General features: G+C 38.9%; 1 protein-coding gene across 1 annotated transcript in view; it reads right to left on the bottom strand.

Annotated features, from left to right (window-relative positions):
- Positions 1-17,811, bottom strand: part of LOC126187970 (voltage-dependent calcium channel subunit alpha-2/delta-3) — an 865,148-nt gene that overhangs the window by 267,350 nt on the left and 579,987 nt on the right. The window contains exons 9-10 of the mRNA XM_049929356.1: positions 15,253-15,389; positions 2,792-2,875 (exon numbers count right to left, since the gene is read on the bottom strand). Coding sequence (XP_049785313.1) covers positions 2,792-2,875; positions 15,253-15,389 — 221 coding nt within the window. The remainder of the gene's footprint in view (positions 1-2,791; positions 2,876-15,252; positions 15,390-17,811) is intronic.

Here is a 17,811-nt window from a genome sequence, read left to right as displayed (position 1 = left end):
AGAAGATTTTAATAAAAATTCAGCATTTGTTATATTTTCCTTGTTACCTCAAGCTACCACCAGGAGACTAGAATGTCAAAGTTGCATTCCACCCAGCCTATGTGGCCTTCCTAAAATTCGTGAAGAGGGTCTACCAGTACTGCTGATACTACTCCTACAAATGATTTAGCTGAACATATCTTATTTCCTTATTGAGATCATTTGTATTCACGCAACATATACAAATTTGCAGACTTCATCAACAGACTTGGAGTACTTCACCTAAACAATTCAGATTGCTTAGCCTTCATGTCATCTCACATTTTACGTGGGTATCACTGACAAGTATTTCTTGCACTGATCAGCAACAAATTTATGATGGACATCAAAGCCTTAATCTGGAAACCATGCTCTTATCTCAGCCTGTTTCACGTTCAATAAGGAATTTTTTGAACAGACTGACAGGGTTTCCATAATCCTCTTGTTCCCTGGAGGGCCAACCCTATTTTATGGATGATTTTAAAGGGGAGGGCCCTGGAATCAGCAGCTCTTAAACTATTGTTTGGAGGTACATTGACGATATTTCCAAAGTGTGGCCCACAGAGAGACCAAATTAATGGAGTTTTTGCACAATATCAACTTCATTCACATGAGCATCCAGGTTACTGTGGAAACAGGAAAACATGGTTGTGTGTCATTCTTCAATGTTCGGTTAAACAGAAGAATAATGGCTCCCTGAGTCATTCACTTTAATGTAAGTCTAGTCACATCAATTTCTACTTACAGTGTTCCAGTTGCCATCACCCACTCCAAACCATACTTCCACAAAGGAAAAGTACAGTTTCTGATTCTGAGAATTTGCCTGTGAAGACAGTCTATCTAAGAGCAGTCTTCAAGGGAAATTGATACCCCGCCCGGCAGAATAACAGGACGCTATCAGTTAAACAAAAAAAAAAAACAAGCAATTAGATAAGGAGGTTAGTACACTGGAAAAATTCAGTTTTTCTCCAATTTTTGGGAATCCCTCATTCAAAATATGCAGGATCCTCCAGAAATTTCAAGTGAAAGTAGTTTACCATCTAAGATTGCAGACCTTTTTGGATCACTGAAAAATTATTACTGCAGGAGGCTGGAGTATGTGAAATACCTCGTCAATGTCATATGGCTTATATACATCAGACCACACACTTCATCAAAGAACATTAAGTAGAATGTCAATGCTTCAGTCATCTTTTGCAGTCAATGAATCCTACCAGTGCTAAGCAATGCACCCACACATATAATGGAATATGGTAAAAAGTATTTCTAATTACTGCTAATTCTTTTTGGAATACCATTATCAAAAAGACTGTGGAGATACAGTTGGCATAAAACCTTAGTAATCAGTGTAGTGATATTAAGTTGCTAGCACATGGAATCCAGTTATTCCCATGATTTTCTCTCAGTGGAGATGACTGAGTATGTGGAGAATCATGATGAGTGGCAGTGCTGTCTGACTTATAATTATAATAATGAAGTATGTGTGAAATGTATACACATGCTAATAATTTATATGACATGTGTAGCCAATGTCAGTTTCTGATGGCTCACCTGAAGGTTCCTTGCAGATGCACAGATGAAATACTGTACATGGTTGCATGTGATAACCAGCTGCACTCCCAAAAAATCACTGAAGTTGTAAGAATATTGGAAAACCAATACTTTGATGCAGCTGATACACAAATATAATGACAAAAAACTGTAGATTAAACCTGGGCCTTCCAGCGTGCCATACAGATAAAAACATCTAAATTGAGTCATGTCAGTCCTGTACATTAATTGTGATGGAAGTCAAAATTAACTGCCATTAACAAATGAAAACACAAAATTCCAAGTGTTTTAAGAACTAAAAAATATTGGCCTACACTTAATGCCGTAATTTCAGAGCCTGGATGACTACACAAATATTTACAAGGTTTCTTATAGCATTACATTCCAAGATGACAGCAGCATGAAGAGTGATTGCCTTTATTACTGACAGCTGTCCTGCACTTTCAAACGTAAACTTACTTTTTCTCAGTAACATTAATCTAGCGTTTATTTCTGCTAACTGTGCAAGTGATCTTCAGCATTTGGGTCTGGGCATAATTAGCTCTGCAAAAGCAGAATATAAAATGACTCAATTTCACAATCTGAGAATAAAGAAGTAATGAATATGAACATAACACAAGCTATACACATGCTTCTTGCTGTGCAGAATACTTTAACTCAGAGGACTGTGCTGTATGCTTTTGGGAATGACGGCTGACATACAGCATCATGTACTGCACAAAATACCGACTCCTCTGAAGAAGAATGAGGCGATATCACAGATGTTTCAGCAAGTGTGGCATTTCAGAGCTTTGTATTCTCATGATGATGACGTCATTGGTTCCACACCCTGGGCAGAGTGACCCACATGAAGGAACAGTCTGAAAGTTGTAAAGGCGTAAAAATGTTCAGAACCTGGTTCACGGTCATTCCTCCGGTGAAGCTGAGCTGAAAATCTATTTAAGGAAAAGTTCTGTTCAAGGAAAAAGCATTTTGGTCCACTGAAATTCATTAACAAAAAGTTTTCCAGTAAGTAAGCAATTATAATATACAGCAATTTAAAAAATTCTACTAGGTTAAATCTCTAAATTTTTACTTAATGTTGAACATTCTTAAATATATGAAACCATTGTGGTATTTTTATTTTAAATCAAGATATAATACACAAATAAGTTCAAAAACATTTATTCTTATGCAAGACAAAGAAGCTTGCAAAACTGAGAATAAGATCGGATTCACTTACTGAATAATTCTTACGGTCAAAGACAGGAGTGGAGACAGAGGTCATCAGCTGGCCATCTTGTGCAGCTCCATAAAAATTGTCACCCTACAGACAAAAAACATTATTAGTCAGTTCTCATATTTAATCCAAATACATGGCTTTCTGTTAAGTAACAAACTGGAGAACTGGCTTGATGTTCCATGTATACAATACAAAACACATGTAGAGCAATAGGGCTCTGGCCTTCTCCCCTCTCCTCAGACAAGAATAGTATGCAGTCAAATTGCCACTTCCAGTACAATATGAGTGAGTGAGTGTGTGTGTGTGTGTGTGTGTGTGTGTGTGCAAGATAGAGAGAGAGAGAGAGAGAGAGAGAGAGAGAGAGAGTCAGTTGCAAATAATTATAAAATCAGGTATGACTACATCTAAAAAATGAAGTAGTTACAAGTATAATGAATGTTACTACAGATATTTAGGTTGGAGTAGATCTGAAACTCATCAACTAAAATATATTTGGCTAACAGCGAGAACATCTTGAGCATAAAATTTTAAATTATAACAAAAAAGTACTGTTACAGTATACATCAGTGCCTATAACTAACTGGTCTGGGGGATGAAAAATTTGGAGAAAAACTGTTATAGCTTTCTTTCTGAAAATACAATGAGATAAAACAATAAATATTTCTGTTATTAATATGGTTTTATTTTTATTATCATAAAATATGAAGATAAGACTGACTAAAATTAATTTTATAGGTGAGTGATACTGAAGATGTAGGCATTTTTAAAGAAAGTGGTAACAGCGGAATGACCAAGGACAGTAATTACATGTACTGTATATATGTCAATAAGTGGTTTACAATAACAAGTATCACGGATCCAAATTAAGGAAAGAGATGAGTATCAGAAAGTAACGGTGCCACACTTACAACAAGCAAAAGGTTCAGATTGTCACAAGGTATAACAATAGGAAATCCGTACTAAATCAATGGGAGCAATCTAGCTTAGCCATACGGCTTCAAAAAACTTGTTCATCGTTGGGAGTAATGTAGCCAATTGGCTGGTGATTACATGGAAAAGTGAATATTGTTAATTAAAGATCACATTCTAAGGACTATTTATGTGTTTGATTTATTAAAATATTCCCATCCAAATCCACTTAACGAAGGTGGAGGCATTACTTTTCATTCAGCCTTCATATGCAAGAAATTCTGGTGTGTCCACCCCTTTCAGTTTATATTAGCAAAGCATGTGATGAATGTGCATATTGCATGAATTGGGCCACTGATATGGTACAACAAGAGTTGGTACATATTTCTGTTTGTTGACTGTTTTCAGCATCCCTGGCTATGCAGCAGACAGCCAAATCATACTCAGTAACTGAACTTTAAAGGAGCACCTCATGAAAACCTCTCAAGGAAGGAAAGAAGATGAAGGTTTAATGTTGTGGCAATGGCAAGGTCATTAGAGATTGGAGCACAAACTTGGATGGCAGAAGAATGTACAAAGAAATTAGATGTGTACTTTTGCAAAGAAACCATACTGGCATTTTGATGCGTCTTGAGTGGCTGGCTGCACACAATAAGTGATGAGTAGCATATAAGTGACACTTCATTAACACAGTGCATAAAGAACAAAGTACTACATAATGTAGCTTCTGATAGATAAAACAGAAAAGGATCTTCCCGATCTAGTATGTAGGCGGTGAAGCCAAAAATCTGCTGTGACTTGTGCTGTAATAATATTTTGATGTACATCGTGACATAGTCAGGTTGTGATGTGGGTTGTGATAGTAACTGCAAGGTATGGGTTCATATAGAAGAATACTAGTTCTAGGGACACCGAATCCAGGTAAGGTTGGCATGGCATCAGAGGTGGCAAAGACTCAAAGGGTAATGGCTGGGGGATTGGTGTGGACGTCATTGTGTATCTTCCATGGATAACTCCTGAGATGCCAAGTCCAAGGAAAGCAAAGACTACAAGGCAATGCCTGGTGGTTCTGCATGGCATAGTCAGGGAGAGCTCCAACTGATGGGCTGCTAGGCACTGCCAGCATAAGCCTGGAGTGTGAGCATAAGCAATAGCTTGTGGGATGCCTGCCTGTGATCGAGCAACATCTTAAATGCGCCGAATGGGTGACCATAGCGAAGCAGTCCCTGCCCCGGGCAACATGGGATATCCAAGCATGTTGTGAGCTCTTAGCAATGGTAACTGCAATCCAGTTCCTGGAATCTAGGACCTGAGGTTTGAAAGCGGTTGCCACAGAGGGTGCAGATGGTCTGGGCATGGCTGCCAAGGAAGTCGATGAGAGGCTTGAAATGAGAACAGAAGTGCAGTATCACTGTGGCAGCAATGAGGCCATGAAGTGCTTTACCAATCTCTTGAGAGAGGCTGGCCAAGGCTACATTTTCTACACAAAGCTGCATTTCAGTGGGGACAGCATCAGGCATGGCTGGAGAAGGGCAGCAGAAGGGGCAATGGTGCTGGGATGGGAAGGGGAGTGGACCCAGAGGGTGGGGATTTACCTGAGCAGTGGGGCACCAGGAGCACATGGTCATATGTGAGATGTACAAGAGTGTGTGTGCCTCTTGCAGCGGAAACACTGTGAGCATCTAGGCAGTGTGGGAGGAACATGATAATGGGAAGGGCCATTAAGAGGCCAGAGGTTGGACCTGGACAGCAAAGCACCATGGGCATCGAGGTCACGCTTGAGGAGCACAAGAGTGAGTCTGTGATGGTGGATACACAGTGAGGTGTTGAGGTCATGACAGAGGTTGTGATAATAGTCCGTTGTGATGGTAACTGCTAGGTTCAGGTTCACATAGAAGAACACCTGTTTCAGGAACACTGAAACCAGGGAAGGCCAGCATCAGAGGAAGGGAAAGCTCCAAAGGTGATGGATGATGGATCAGTATGGATGCTGTCATGTATCTTCCATGGATGGCTACTGAGATTTCAAGACCAGGGAAGGGTAGCATCAGAGTAGACAAAGATTCCAAGGCAACATCTGCTAGATCAGCATGGCACAGTTGGTGAAAGCTCTGACTGATGGGTCAATACGTGTGGCCACTGTAAGCTTGGAGTACAGGTAAGAGCGGAAGTGAGAGCTTGTGTGCTGCCTGCAATCGAGCGGCATCTTAAATAGGCAGCAGACAAAAGAATATCTTTGTGGTGGACAAATGAATGTGACCCACTGATTTACCTAGTGCCATAATTGCAGTGCCGCTATTGCTGGTGCGTATGCTACTCATAGTGAGATTGGTGCCTCTGGTGGCAACTGCTGGAGGATGGCTAGTCAACAGGTCTTCTTGCATTTGTTGGTTGCACTGTTGACAAACCAACAGCACACTTCATTTGTTTGGCACATACTGTCTCTAGTGGAGGAATGCCTGGAACCACACTAGCCATTGGTTGCAGGTGTTGTGCTGGAGACAGAAGTGGTCAGCATATGGTCGGGTATATGGCAAACATCTGTCTTGAAGCAGGCCACAGATCTTGTGATTTTCCTACAGTAACTTAAACTGATATTTCACCATCCCATGTCTAATTCACGATATAATCATACCAACTGTCAACTAGATGTCTGTATGATCATGTTCTACACAGAAGATGCCATTCTGGTCAATGGACAACCTTGCCAACAATGACGTCAGAGCACCTATGAAACGAGGTAGTGTTTGGCAGGTAGGTTCTCATCCATGATCACTGTGTATAGAGTCACTGATGGTGTAGTGTGACACAGAGACGATACCTACCAGACATATGCGGTGGAGGGCCAAAGAAAGAAAGCAAGCAGAACAGTGGCAAACTGATTTGGCCTGATGGCTTAAAGCGAATCGTTCTGTTGTTTCTCAGATGTGGTGACAGATTATAGAGACCAAAACCATATCCCAAAGACCCATGTAGGGCCAACCATGTGTGACTTCAGGAGAAAGAACTTTTTTTTGGCTGTAAGGGCATGACAATACGTCTTAGTACTGCACGGTAACTGCCATGTGTGCTCACAGCATCCATTGAACATGCTGTATTGAGACAAACGGTGTGCAGAAGACCTTTATTGTCAGAGATCTGCTGTATGTCTACCTCTGATGTGTCTTCACAGAAGGGAATGTCAGAGTGGAGTCATCAACATGCCACCTGGACAGTCTAAAAGTGGGCCAATGTTGTTTTCACAAGTGAGTCCAGATACAGTCTGGAGAGTGATTCTTGATTAATTCTCATTTAGAGGGAAGATGGAACACGATTTCTGGACATGAACATTATGGAAAGAGACCGATGTCGAGGAAGATCACTAATGGTGTGGGCAGGGATTATGTTTACCACTCAAACCTCTCTTCATGAAATTATAGGAGTGAAATCACAATGTTTAGTAGCTGTCAGGTATCAGACGAGATCTTGGTACCTCATTTGTGGTTGCTGCGAGGTGCTGTGGGCCCATATTTCACACTGATGGATGATAATGCTTCATAGAGCATGAGTGGCTGATGTTTTCTTGGAAACAGAAGATATTGCATGCATGGCATAACCTGCTCATTCTCCAAATTTGAATCCCCTAGAGAATGTCTGTGATGCACTAGGGAGACAGCTTGCATCATCTTTATTGCCTCAACATGAGACTGATGACATCATTCACAGCATTCCCTGTCATTTTCAGGCCTGTATTTTTGCCAGAAGTGATCGCACCCCATACTGAGCACATTAATCAGTTGACGGAATGCATGTGAAAATCCATCAAGTAAGAAAACATGAAGAACATTTTTGTCTAATATTATGCATGTTGCAGTTGTTTATGTTCTGTATTCCTTACACTGTTTCCACTTTAGTATCACCTGTTTACACTGTTTTGTGGCAAAATAAATGCAACATAGTAAAATTTCCATTTGTTGCTTTAATTTTGGTCACCAGTGTAATTGCTTGCATAGTATTTTCTGCTTTACAAACAAAATAAATAAATGTGACTTCATGGTCTGTTCATGAACAGTTTACTGGATTCTTTTCTGAAGATAAACTTTCCTGCTACTTATTTTTAAAGATCAATCAGCAATAATGCTTCTAAGCTATCTGTGTTAGTCTACCCTTCTTCATGCACACTACAAAAATTGTGCTTCCTTTTAATTACTCCACCAAAAACAGTTCCTGGATTATATCATAGTCAAAATAGACACCATTGATAAAAATAAGTAGCTGTACAGTGTCAGTTCTATTTGTAAATTCACCCATGCGAGTAAATACCAGCCAGACTGATTACATTTAATGCATCAACTGTTCAAACAAACTGTGTTCTACCAAATACGCTGAAACAAACAAAAACATTTCTACTGCCTAGACAAATGATTTTGACCACATAAAGCTTACATTTCTTGAATAACTCACTGTTCACTAACACCCTGTTCACTTTTGTAATATTATACACCAAAATAAAACTAACTTTTGTTTTCACCTGCTTTGGAACAAATATTTGTTGCTTCTTCAGCTGAACTATCATTCTGTATGGTTTTTTCATCCCTGAGTCTTTGGAAAGCTTTCTTAAGTACACATAATGTTTTGTGTTAAAATGTGTTAAAATGTTTGAAAACTGCCACTTTTCATTGCAAGTTAAGCATATAACTTATCTCCCAACAGCTCCAGAAATATATTGTGTCGTCCACACTTTGCTGAATATGCTACAACGCCGTTCACTTTCCTCATTTTGCTATTATTGACCACAATGAAATACTATAATAACTGTTCTCTGAAAGAAAACTCTGAGCTTCTACACAAGCAGGTACAATAGAACTGAACAGCTGATGCACTATTGTCTCTATAATTTGCAAAATACAACCACTACCACACTAGATTGATCAGCCACATTATTGGTTTCCTGTTAAGCTCATCTTTGGTGCAGTGTTATGCACTTACAGCAGACATTCTTTCACAGAAACATTCATTCATTTACGTAATGAAAACATGGTTTTATGGAAATACATTATGAACTATCTTGATACTGAACCAGCTCATGGGATGAAGTTTGACCACCCATGTGTTGTAAAATGACTGCTAAATTGAAATTAGTAATTATCAGATTGAAGCATTTTTTTCTAATGCATCCAAGGAGTAAAAGTAGCTGGTGACAAAGAGAAAGAAGATCATGTCAATATGCACAAGGAGAAGTGCTTTACTAAATATAGTTCACTGCAAATGAGAAACAAAAGTACAGAGGTTCACAGGATCTAACAATGAATTGTATTGGAAATCCTGACATAGCTTGAAGATGTGGCTGGTTACCTTGTGGGGTGAGTGAGTACTCTGACAATGAAGAGCTACTCAGGTAGCAGAGTATGTGTGTTGTGTGTGTGTGGGGGGGGGGGGGGGTGTTAAGTAAGCAAAATTGTTATAAAGTCATGATGGACAATTGTGTACTACATTTGGAGACATGATTAGATTACCAACATCAGTTAGATAGAAGAACATTTATCCTTGTGGGCCAGAAGATGTTCATAGATAGATGTTCAATAAACTACAGGACTGTCCAGCAGAGGGTACTACAATTTATTCATCTTATCAACAATAACAATACTCATGTAGTACTAGCAATAGGAGTGTGGTTGAAATGAGAAGTAAAAAGAAGTCAAATTTATATTCCAAATACAACATACATTGCAAGGGTAGGTTTGACACCAGTTTTTGTGGTGTATTTACTGTTACAAGGACCTCTCCAGGCCCTAAAATGGTAGCACACAGTATTGTTGAGGAAACTGAATCATTCCATAAAATCATCAGCACTGATATGATGGATCAAAGTGACAATATTACAAATGTATACGTTCACAGAATAAGACAAAAAGAAAATTATTCTAGAGATAGGGATGCTAAGTTGACAGAGCATAATGAAATTTGTGTGGTTTTAGGCATTCTTTATTTGACTGACTTGAAAGGTGGAACCCACACAAATGTACTGGAACTTCAGTCAAATGACAGTGCAGGAATGATCGCTTTGAGATCCTGCGTAAGTTATAAGAGATTTTTATTGCTTTTCAGTTCCATTAGATTTGATGATGAAGAAACTAGGGATATGAGATGTGAAACAGATAGGTTAGCAGTGTGGCGAGATGCATTCTGGATGCATTTCTGAATGCATTTGCCGAAAGCTGTATGAACAGTGACAGTCTTGGAGATTTTGTTACTACTGACAAGAAACCAGAAGCATTCAAAGATCATTGCAGCTTCATATAATACGTTCCCAACAAACCAGCTAAATAAGGCATCAAAAGATTTGCTCTGTGCAATACTAAATCATTCTACAATGGTTTATTGGAAGTGTGTTGTGGCAAACAGCCAGAAGGCCCATTTTGTGTTTCTACTAAGCCACTTGATATTGAGTGTATACTAACAAAGCCAATAGAAGGCACAAATAGAAATGTGACAACAGTTAACTGGTGTACTAGGTATCCACTGGCTCTCTCGTTGCTGTAAAACAAAATCACTTTTATGGGAACCCTAAAAGGTTAAAAAAGAAATACCACCTGAATTTTTGCCCAAAAGGAATAGAGAAATTGGTTCAGCAGTTTTTTGATACTGGAGAGACGTTACTATGGTGTCATATGCACCCAAATCCTTTGCAATCATCTCCATAACACACAATCAAGGAACAGTAAATGAGGTTAGTAAGAAACCTCATATAATACTAGATTATGATAAGACAAAGGGTGGGGCTGATACTGTTGACCAAATGTACAATAAATATTTAGTAATGCAGAAGACAAGAAGATAGACAATGGCTATATGGTATGCACGGTTGAGCGTGGCTGGTATCAATGTGCAAGTGTTACTTCAAGGGGGGAAGAAACATTCACCTGAGTTTTTCTAAAGAACCTTTCTTTTCAACTCATCAAACAACATTTTATCAAAATATGTATGACACCAAGCTTCATAGCTGTAGTTACAGGGTGTATACATGGACAAGGAAAAAAAATTCCTGGATTTCCCAGTTAAAAATACACTTTCTCCCAGATGAAAACACACTTTTTCCGTGCTATTAAGTGACAGGATTTTTTTTTTTTTTTTGCATCAATAAGTACGCTGTATATTTTCGTATCACGAAAGTATAAATTCGAATCCCACCAAACACCGCATGTTACTTTCCGAACCATGTAATCGAGATTACGATATGCTTTTGTAAGCGAGTCATTGCTCATGTCACGTGATCCCGCCAGCCGATGACAGCGGATATTCAGAGCGTAGGACACGTGATGTAGTCTGCTAATAGCAACATCACTGTTAAGTAGCGCGGGTACACAAACAGGAAAAGTTAATGTTTTAAATTAATATACATAGTGTTGCTACAAGAAAAGCAAAGCTTTCACGTACAACATTGGTCTCTAAGGTTAATAAGCTGCAACAGAAGCTAAGCTTTCACATATAATGTTGATTTTTCTTGCCTGTTTTACACTTTAAGATACATCACACAAATGTGCCAGTAAAATTTTTAGCCGAGTCCTGTGACTTGTTCTCAAAGTTCTCCACAAATAAATTAGCTACCGCAGAGGAGCGAGAGCTTCCCGTAGCACTACATCAATTTGCTCATAATAACGACACGATTGTCTGATCTGGGCTCTAAATACTTCTAATCGCTTGTCATCAAACGCTCTGTGATTTAAGGAATTCATCGCACATTCTCACACATAGTTCCACTTGCGAAAGAGGAAATTTGCTTTGAAAGTAACGTTTTTCAAACCGCCATTCGCAATATTTTCCCGCGACCTGTTAGAAATAGGTTCGTTTCAGCAGTCGTCAGAGAGCGCCAGGTAAGATGCGCCACCGCGCTTTGGCAGCTACGATGACACAGGAAGCCCGTATGTTCGTATGTGTAAAACATTAAAAGATCTTACGTTATGTCATAAAAGAAAAGAGGCCGAAATATCGTTGTCTAATGCTGTCTAAGTTGTTAATACAAATACTACCGATGACTGGTGTGGTGTCTCAAATCTGATTACGTTTATTTTGTCGCTGTCTGCTAGATAAAACAAAATAGGTCTTTCTAACACTGCAGAAATTGTAACACATACCAAATAAACGAGACTGTTTTTGCACAAATGGTCATTTTTATAACACGACAGAATATAATTCACGAAAACCAACATAAAATGACTATTCCCAGCTAGCACTCAAGCTTATTTCAAGGTGGATATTGAGTTTAGGTTCAGTTGAAAATTCAAAATTGAAAAATCAACCTGTTACACAGCTTGTTTCGAGGTGGGTATTGAGTTTAGGTTCAGTTGAAAATTCAAGATTGAAAAATCAACCTGTTACACAGTTTACATCAAGCTGTAAAAATTTAGCTTGAATTAAAATAATTTTCCCAAGCTTGAAATAAACTGTAATTTCCCTGGAAGGCTGTACAGCAGATGCGCGCGCAGCATAGCTTCCATAGACGTCCACGGGAAGCGCCACAAGCGTTTATAAGCCGTGACGTAAGGGTGTTGTCGTGTGTGACGTCATGACGGCGTGGAGTTTGGTTTGAGTGTGGCTGTCTCCAGTTCTGTTTTATCTTATTTTATTTACTTTTCTGAGCCTTGCTATGTTTACGGCCATTTTACCTTTGTGACGCGCGTTAATGGTTGTGGTTTGTTGACAAGTTTGTTTTATACTAGAAAACAGTTCGGTACGTTAATGTTACAAATGTTAAATATTACGTAACATAATTAATTAGGTTCAATAAATTCAGATTAATATTTATATAGCTTAAAACAAGCTGTAAATACCAGGCTGTATTCCACGTGTGTAGATACAGCTGGAGCCAAGCTTGATAAGTCAAGCTTGAAATATAGCTTGAACTCTGCCAACTTTGATGTTTGTTTCAAGCTTGAATCCATCTAACAGGCCTGAATATTCCAGCTTTGATCAAGCTTATATACTTGAACTTTACAGCTGGAAACAAGTTTGAAACCGGCTTACTGTGCTATCTGGGTTAGGCCTACTACAAGCAAATAGTTTAATGTTAGAAAATAGTTTCACATTTCATTCATACGCCCCAGTTTCTCGAGCATGAGATCGAAAAGTAGTAGTACGAGATTTTTACTTAAATTTCGAATCGTCATATTCTTCCCTAATTGGTGTGATGTCCCCGTTCCTCGTTCTAACAAACAATCTTGTCATGACTAACTCTGGAACTATTCCTGCCTTTGTCAAAATTTAGTTGCTGGTTAACTTCACTAACCCTGCCAGAATCACCGGTTTAGTTATCCCTGATTATTCTCCGGTTAGGCGTTGTTATGTTCGTACAAACCACTTTCCGCCCTACTTCCAGAATAGAAGTTAATCGGCTGCTAGAAGGGGGCTGTACAACTGGCCCTTACAAGTGGAGCGATCTGGCCAAAAATTTTCTGACAAAATTTCATTTTCTTGGATACACCGAGAAGATAATACGTAATCTTTCTTACCTGTTATTCCTGTTAGTCGTTTATTTACACTCTGGTAGTCTGACTCTATGGATTTCGCTAGTAATTATAGCACAGCTGATCATTCCAAGCCCAATCAACCACATAATCAGACAGCGGTTGGCGTTCACTCGTTCGGCTTTACTCTGCTCAGCTCGTATAACCCGGTCCCCTTTTGCTTGCAGGAAAGTTTATTTCTAGATGCGACGACGATTCCCCTGACAGACATCACGTACACTAGGCACGCATTCAAAAATTAACTTATGATTCATTCAGAAATCAGCTTACAGAGTGCGTTCAAAAACCAAGAGGGATGCGTTTCAAAATCATGAGTAATCGGTAGACCAACGTGCGCTGGATGCTAGGCTCTTTGTGAAACATGATTTTTTTCTTCTCAAGAATATGAATTTGGCGCCCCTTCCACCCCCGTAATTGTCATTCGGGTCAGATACATCGGTTTGCCCCGCCACTCAACTGCGCATGCGCATGAGCCCGCTCGTAGCTCCTATAACGAATCTAGTTAAACCGTTGTGACGTCACTCTCATTGGAGACATTTTGTTGTTATAAAGCATTGCATAGTCTTCCTAACACCTTTGACACATTTTGTTGTTGGCAAACGTTTTTATGAGCACTGTGTTTTGTTGTTGTATATGGCACATTTCCTTTGCAATTTATGTTTTATTTTCATAATTTTTTTCGTTCACGTTTTATTGTTGTAGTATTATTCTGCAGTAGCGGGATAGAGTAATATCCTTTGTTAGAGCATCGATTCTTACCAGTCAATATTGCAAAAATTTAACTGAAACCTAAAATAGTGAAAAATTCCTGGAATTCTAAAAAATTCCCGGGTTTTTCCCAGTTTTCTCCCGGATGAAAAAATTCCCGGGTTTGTCCTGGATCTCCCGGGTGTCCCGGGTCGTATACACCCTGTAGTTAGCTTGTAGATGTGAAATATGTGGAAGGGCAATATACAGCTCCACAACAGTAAGATGTAGGTGTTGTAATGATTTTGTCTGCAATAGTCATTCTCAGACGACAGCTCTATGTGAAAATGCACTGTTTGTTCACCTGAGGTTGAATACAATTAATTTGCAAGTAAATTTATCCAACTTAACAAATTAACATCTGTAACACACATGGAACAATTGTTATGCACAAGCTTAAACATTACTTGTAATCACTGTATAATGTAAATTATTGCAATAAATGATGAAGCACATGTACATAATACACCATGCGCCTGCTCCTGTAACATTAAAGAGAGAGCCTGCTCTATGGTTAAATGGACAATGATGTAATTAACTGAACTTTGCAGGCATCACCCATGATGTCCCACACAGATGCAATCTCCTATTTAACAAAACCCTGTAAGAGCTTTATTCACAAAAGTTGAGGGTCTGGTTTTGAATCCTGGAAACTGCACAGTTTTCATGTGTCAAGAAGTTCCACAATGGTCACTGTTTAGCTTTGAAAAAGCATTCATGGGAAATGTAGCACTTTTTCAGCTGTTTACAACTGTTCAAAAATACAATGTATTTTACAGTGATTTTAAGGCATTTCTGGTTATCATTCACTTTATTATGTTTCTGGAATGTCTCTATAACAGCAAGACATGAAAAAGTAGATTAGATATTATAATGATATGAATAAGTTATCCTTCAAAATCAACATAATGAACAGATTATGATTATTACATTGAATTCAACACCCATTTAAGTTTCTGAAATAGGAGTTATTGTAAGTATGATTTCCCCAAAACAGTTTTATGACTAATTAGTAGACATGTAAAATGGGTAAATTTCTTGGAATAGGCCTCAGAAAAGCTTAATTAAAGATAATATAGCTACATTAAAAACAACAATTGAAAAAGAAAAAAGTGGAACTGAAAACTGGATGAATATTTTAACATGACAGTTCTGCATGCACTTTGTTACATATGTGTAGTCTTTGAGTATAAGGTAAAAATTACTGAATATATAATATTTCTGCCGAAAAAAAACAAAAACTGAATGCGTATAAAAAACAGGAAGGATGAATTGCATTCAGGCACAAGAAGTTTGTCTTACCCTTCCTCCAGCATAGACTGGCGTCCACTGGATTGGGTGATCATTCTGATACATAACCATTGGTCTTGCCATCACTGATATGTATTTAAGAACTTTCTCCTTAACCTCAGACTTACTCCCTATTCTAACATAATAACCTGGAAAGAGAACAGCATTAAATAATTCCTCAATCTGAAAAAATAAATTCCTTAAGAATCATTGTATTGAGAATCTTACTAAAGGAAAGCATAATATTTCACAGGTACATTGTCTCACACTCAAGATACATTTTAGAGAACACTATATAAGTGCCAAGGAAGAGTTTTTACAAATAAACTATGCTCAGACGACTTTAATGGAAGAGTTGTCTTGAGTTAAACTCAGAAGAATCTTTGTTTCTTTATGGCAAGAAGCTAAAAATAAAACATAATTTGACAAGAAAACATTTTCATGTGGTTGCATGCAGTATATGAAACCAAGGATACCACACAAAAAGTAATCACAGTTTTATGCTGAATCACTACCTGCTCCAAAGAATATGTATTGAATGATAGACACCTTATACTTCATAAGAAGAATGCTACTATACTACCATATTTAATTAGAGACAGTAAAGAAAAAAAAGGGTGTAGTGATTACTCATGTTAAACAGGCACTATAAAACATGATACACAGCCAAATATGTTGGCCATATCTTATTACATTGTGATTAACTCAACCATACCCATTAAACAGCAAGCAAAGATGCCCTCCTCAATCATTATAAAAGACCACCTTGGCTGGGAAAGCTATGGCTACTAGTCTTTTCATCATGACCCAACACAAAGAATACCCTCCTCAAAAATTAATCCCACCAACGCAAAGCGGCATTACTACGCCTGCCAAACCTACAAAACATTCTGGTCTACCCATATGAAACTCCTACCTCAAAACCTTACTACATGAATTGTATCCATGTGAAAGATGTAAGACCTGGTCCAAACAATTGTCTACCATGCTTTATTCCAATCGTGAGTCGTTTATTCTATCCAACTGAAGACAGATCTACTTGCGAATGCCACCATGTCACATATTACTTCCACTGCAAATCTTCATGCATGAGCGCAAAGACTACCCATCTATAATCCCTGACAAAGAAAGTGAAACATCCTGAAGGGAAGAATGAATCAAAATGAAACTTCATAGGTTGAGACGGTATGTGATGTTGTTATATTAGTGATTACAAAATCAAGTCAAATTTATAAACAATTTGGCAGTATGAGCCCACTTATCAGCATGACATTGTGTCCCCTCTGGCCTGGGTACATACAGTGATTCAGTTGGGATGGGTGTCATTAAGCCACTGTGTCCTCTCCTGAGGCAAGCTGGCCACGAACTGTTGTAACTGATTACTGATATCCTAGATACTGGCACTGGGATGGAGTTGACATCCTAGCTGGTCACAGGCTTATTCTATTGGAGAATAATTTGGAAATTTTACTGACGACAGGAATATTTCAACATCACACTGACAGTTCATAGAGACACATGGTACATGTTGATAAGCATGGGGCTGTTGAAAAATGGCACAGCGATACTGTCACTTGTGAGTAAACACACGATGATGCAGGATTTCCATAACATACTGTTGTGTCATCAGTTTCCTCAGTCACTACTAGCCATGACATGAAGTCACGCTTGAGGTCTCCCCGCATCATGGCACCAGTAGTAGCACTGCAGTGCCTCTCCAAATCATTAGAAGAACCGTACGACGACCCAGGTCACCACCACACTTGCCAACTATGGTCATCCATGGTAAAACAGAAGTGCAGTTAATTGCTGAACACAGTGTGATGCCATTCATCAGCAGCCCATGCGTCCCGGTCATGGCACCACTCCAAACCCAGTTGTTTCGTGTTGTAGTGTTAACTGCAGCCTAAGCATAAGACGGTAATTTCACCATCCTGTAAGACGGTAATTTCACCATCCTGCTACTCTCTGACCATTTGTGTGGGATGACACAGAATGTAGCATGAAGTCCATTACTTGATCTCAGATGGCAGGTGCAGATGAGAAAGGATTATGATGTGCTTGGTGCACAATATGACAATCCTCCCTTATGGTGATCAGAGGTTTTTCACCATAACCTTGATGACGAGTATGCCTGTCTTCATGTTCTCATGCAGTCAAACATCAGGCCATCCAACAAATTTAGATACTGCATCATTTGACCAGTCGGCCAAATGAAAAGCCACAGTGTGACCCCTTTCAAACTCTGTCAGATGCTGATAATACTGTCTCACAGAAGTACATAGCAGTTTCTTGTCCTGCACAGTGACCACTTCACATCTAAAATTTTGCATGCCCCATATACAGGGTGTCCCATGAGCAATGTCAGTAGTCAGGGATATAACAGGAATGGTCATTTGAAACAAAAAAAAGTCTAGTAAACATGAGCTCTAAAACGCCTATCTTAAGAGTTACAAGCAGTTGTTCAGTACAAGAGATGTTTTTACCAGAAGTGAAGATGAACAAGTGCTCATAGCTCCTAAAGTGTGCACTTTAGAGCTCATGTTCACTGGAGGTTTTTTCTTGTTTTGG

Source organism: Schistocerca cancellata, chromosome 5 (genome assembly GCF_023864275.1).
Source record: "Schistocerca cancellata isolate TAMUIC-IGC-003103 chromosome 5, iqSchCanc2.1, whole genome shotgun sequence".
Taxonomy (NCBI): Eukaryota; Metazoa; Arthropoda; class Insecta; order Orthoptera; family Acrididae; genus Schistocerca; species Schistocerca cancellata.
The sequence above is the reverse complement of the archived record's forward strand: the minus strand, read 5'-3'. Positions and strand labels throughout refer to the sequence as shown.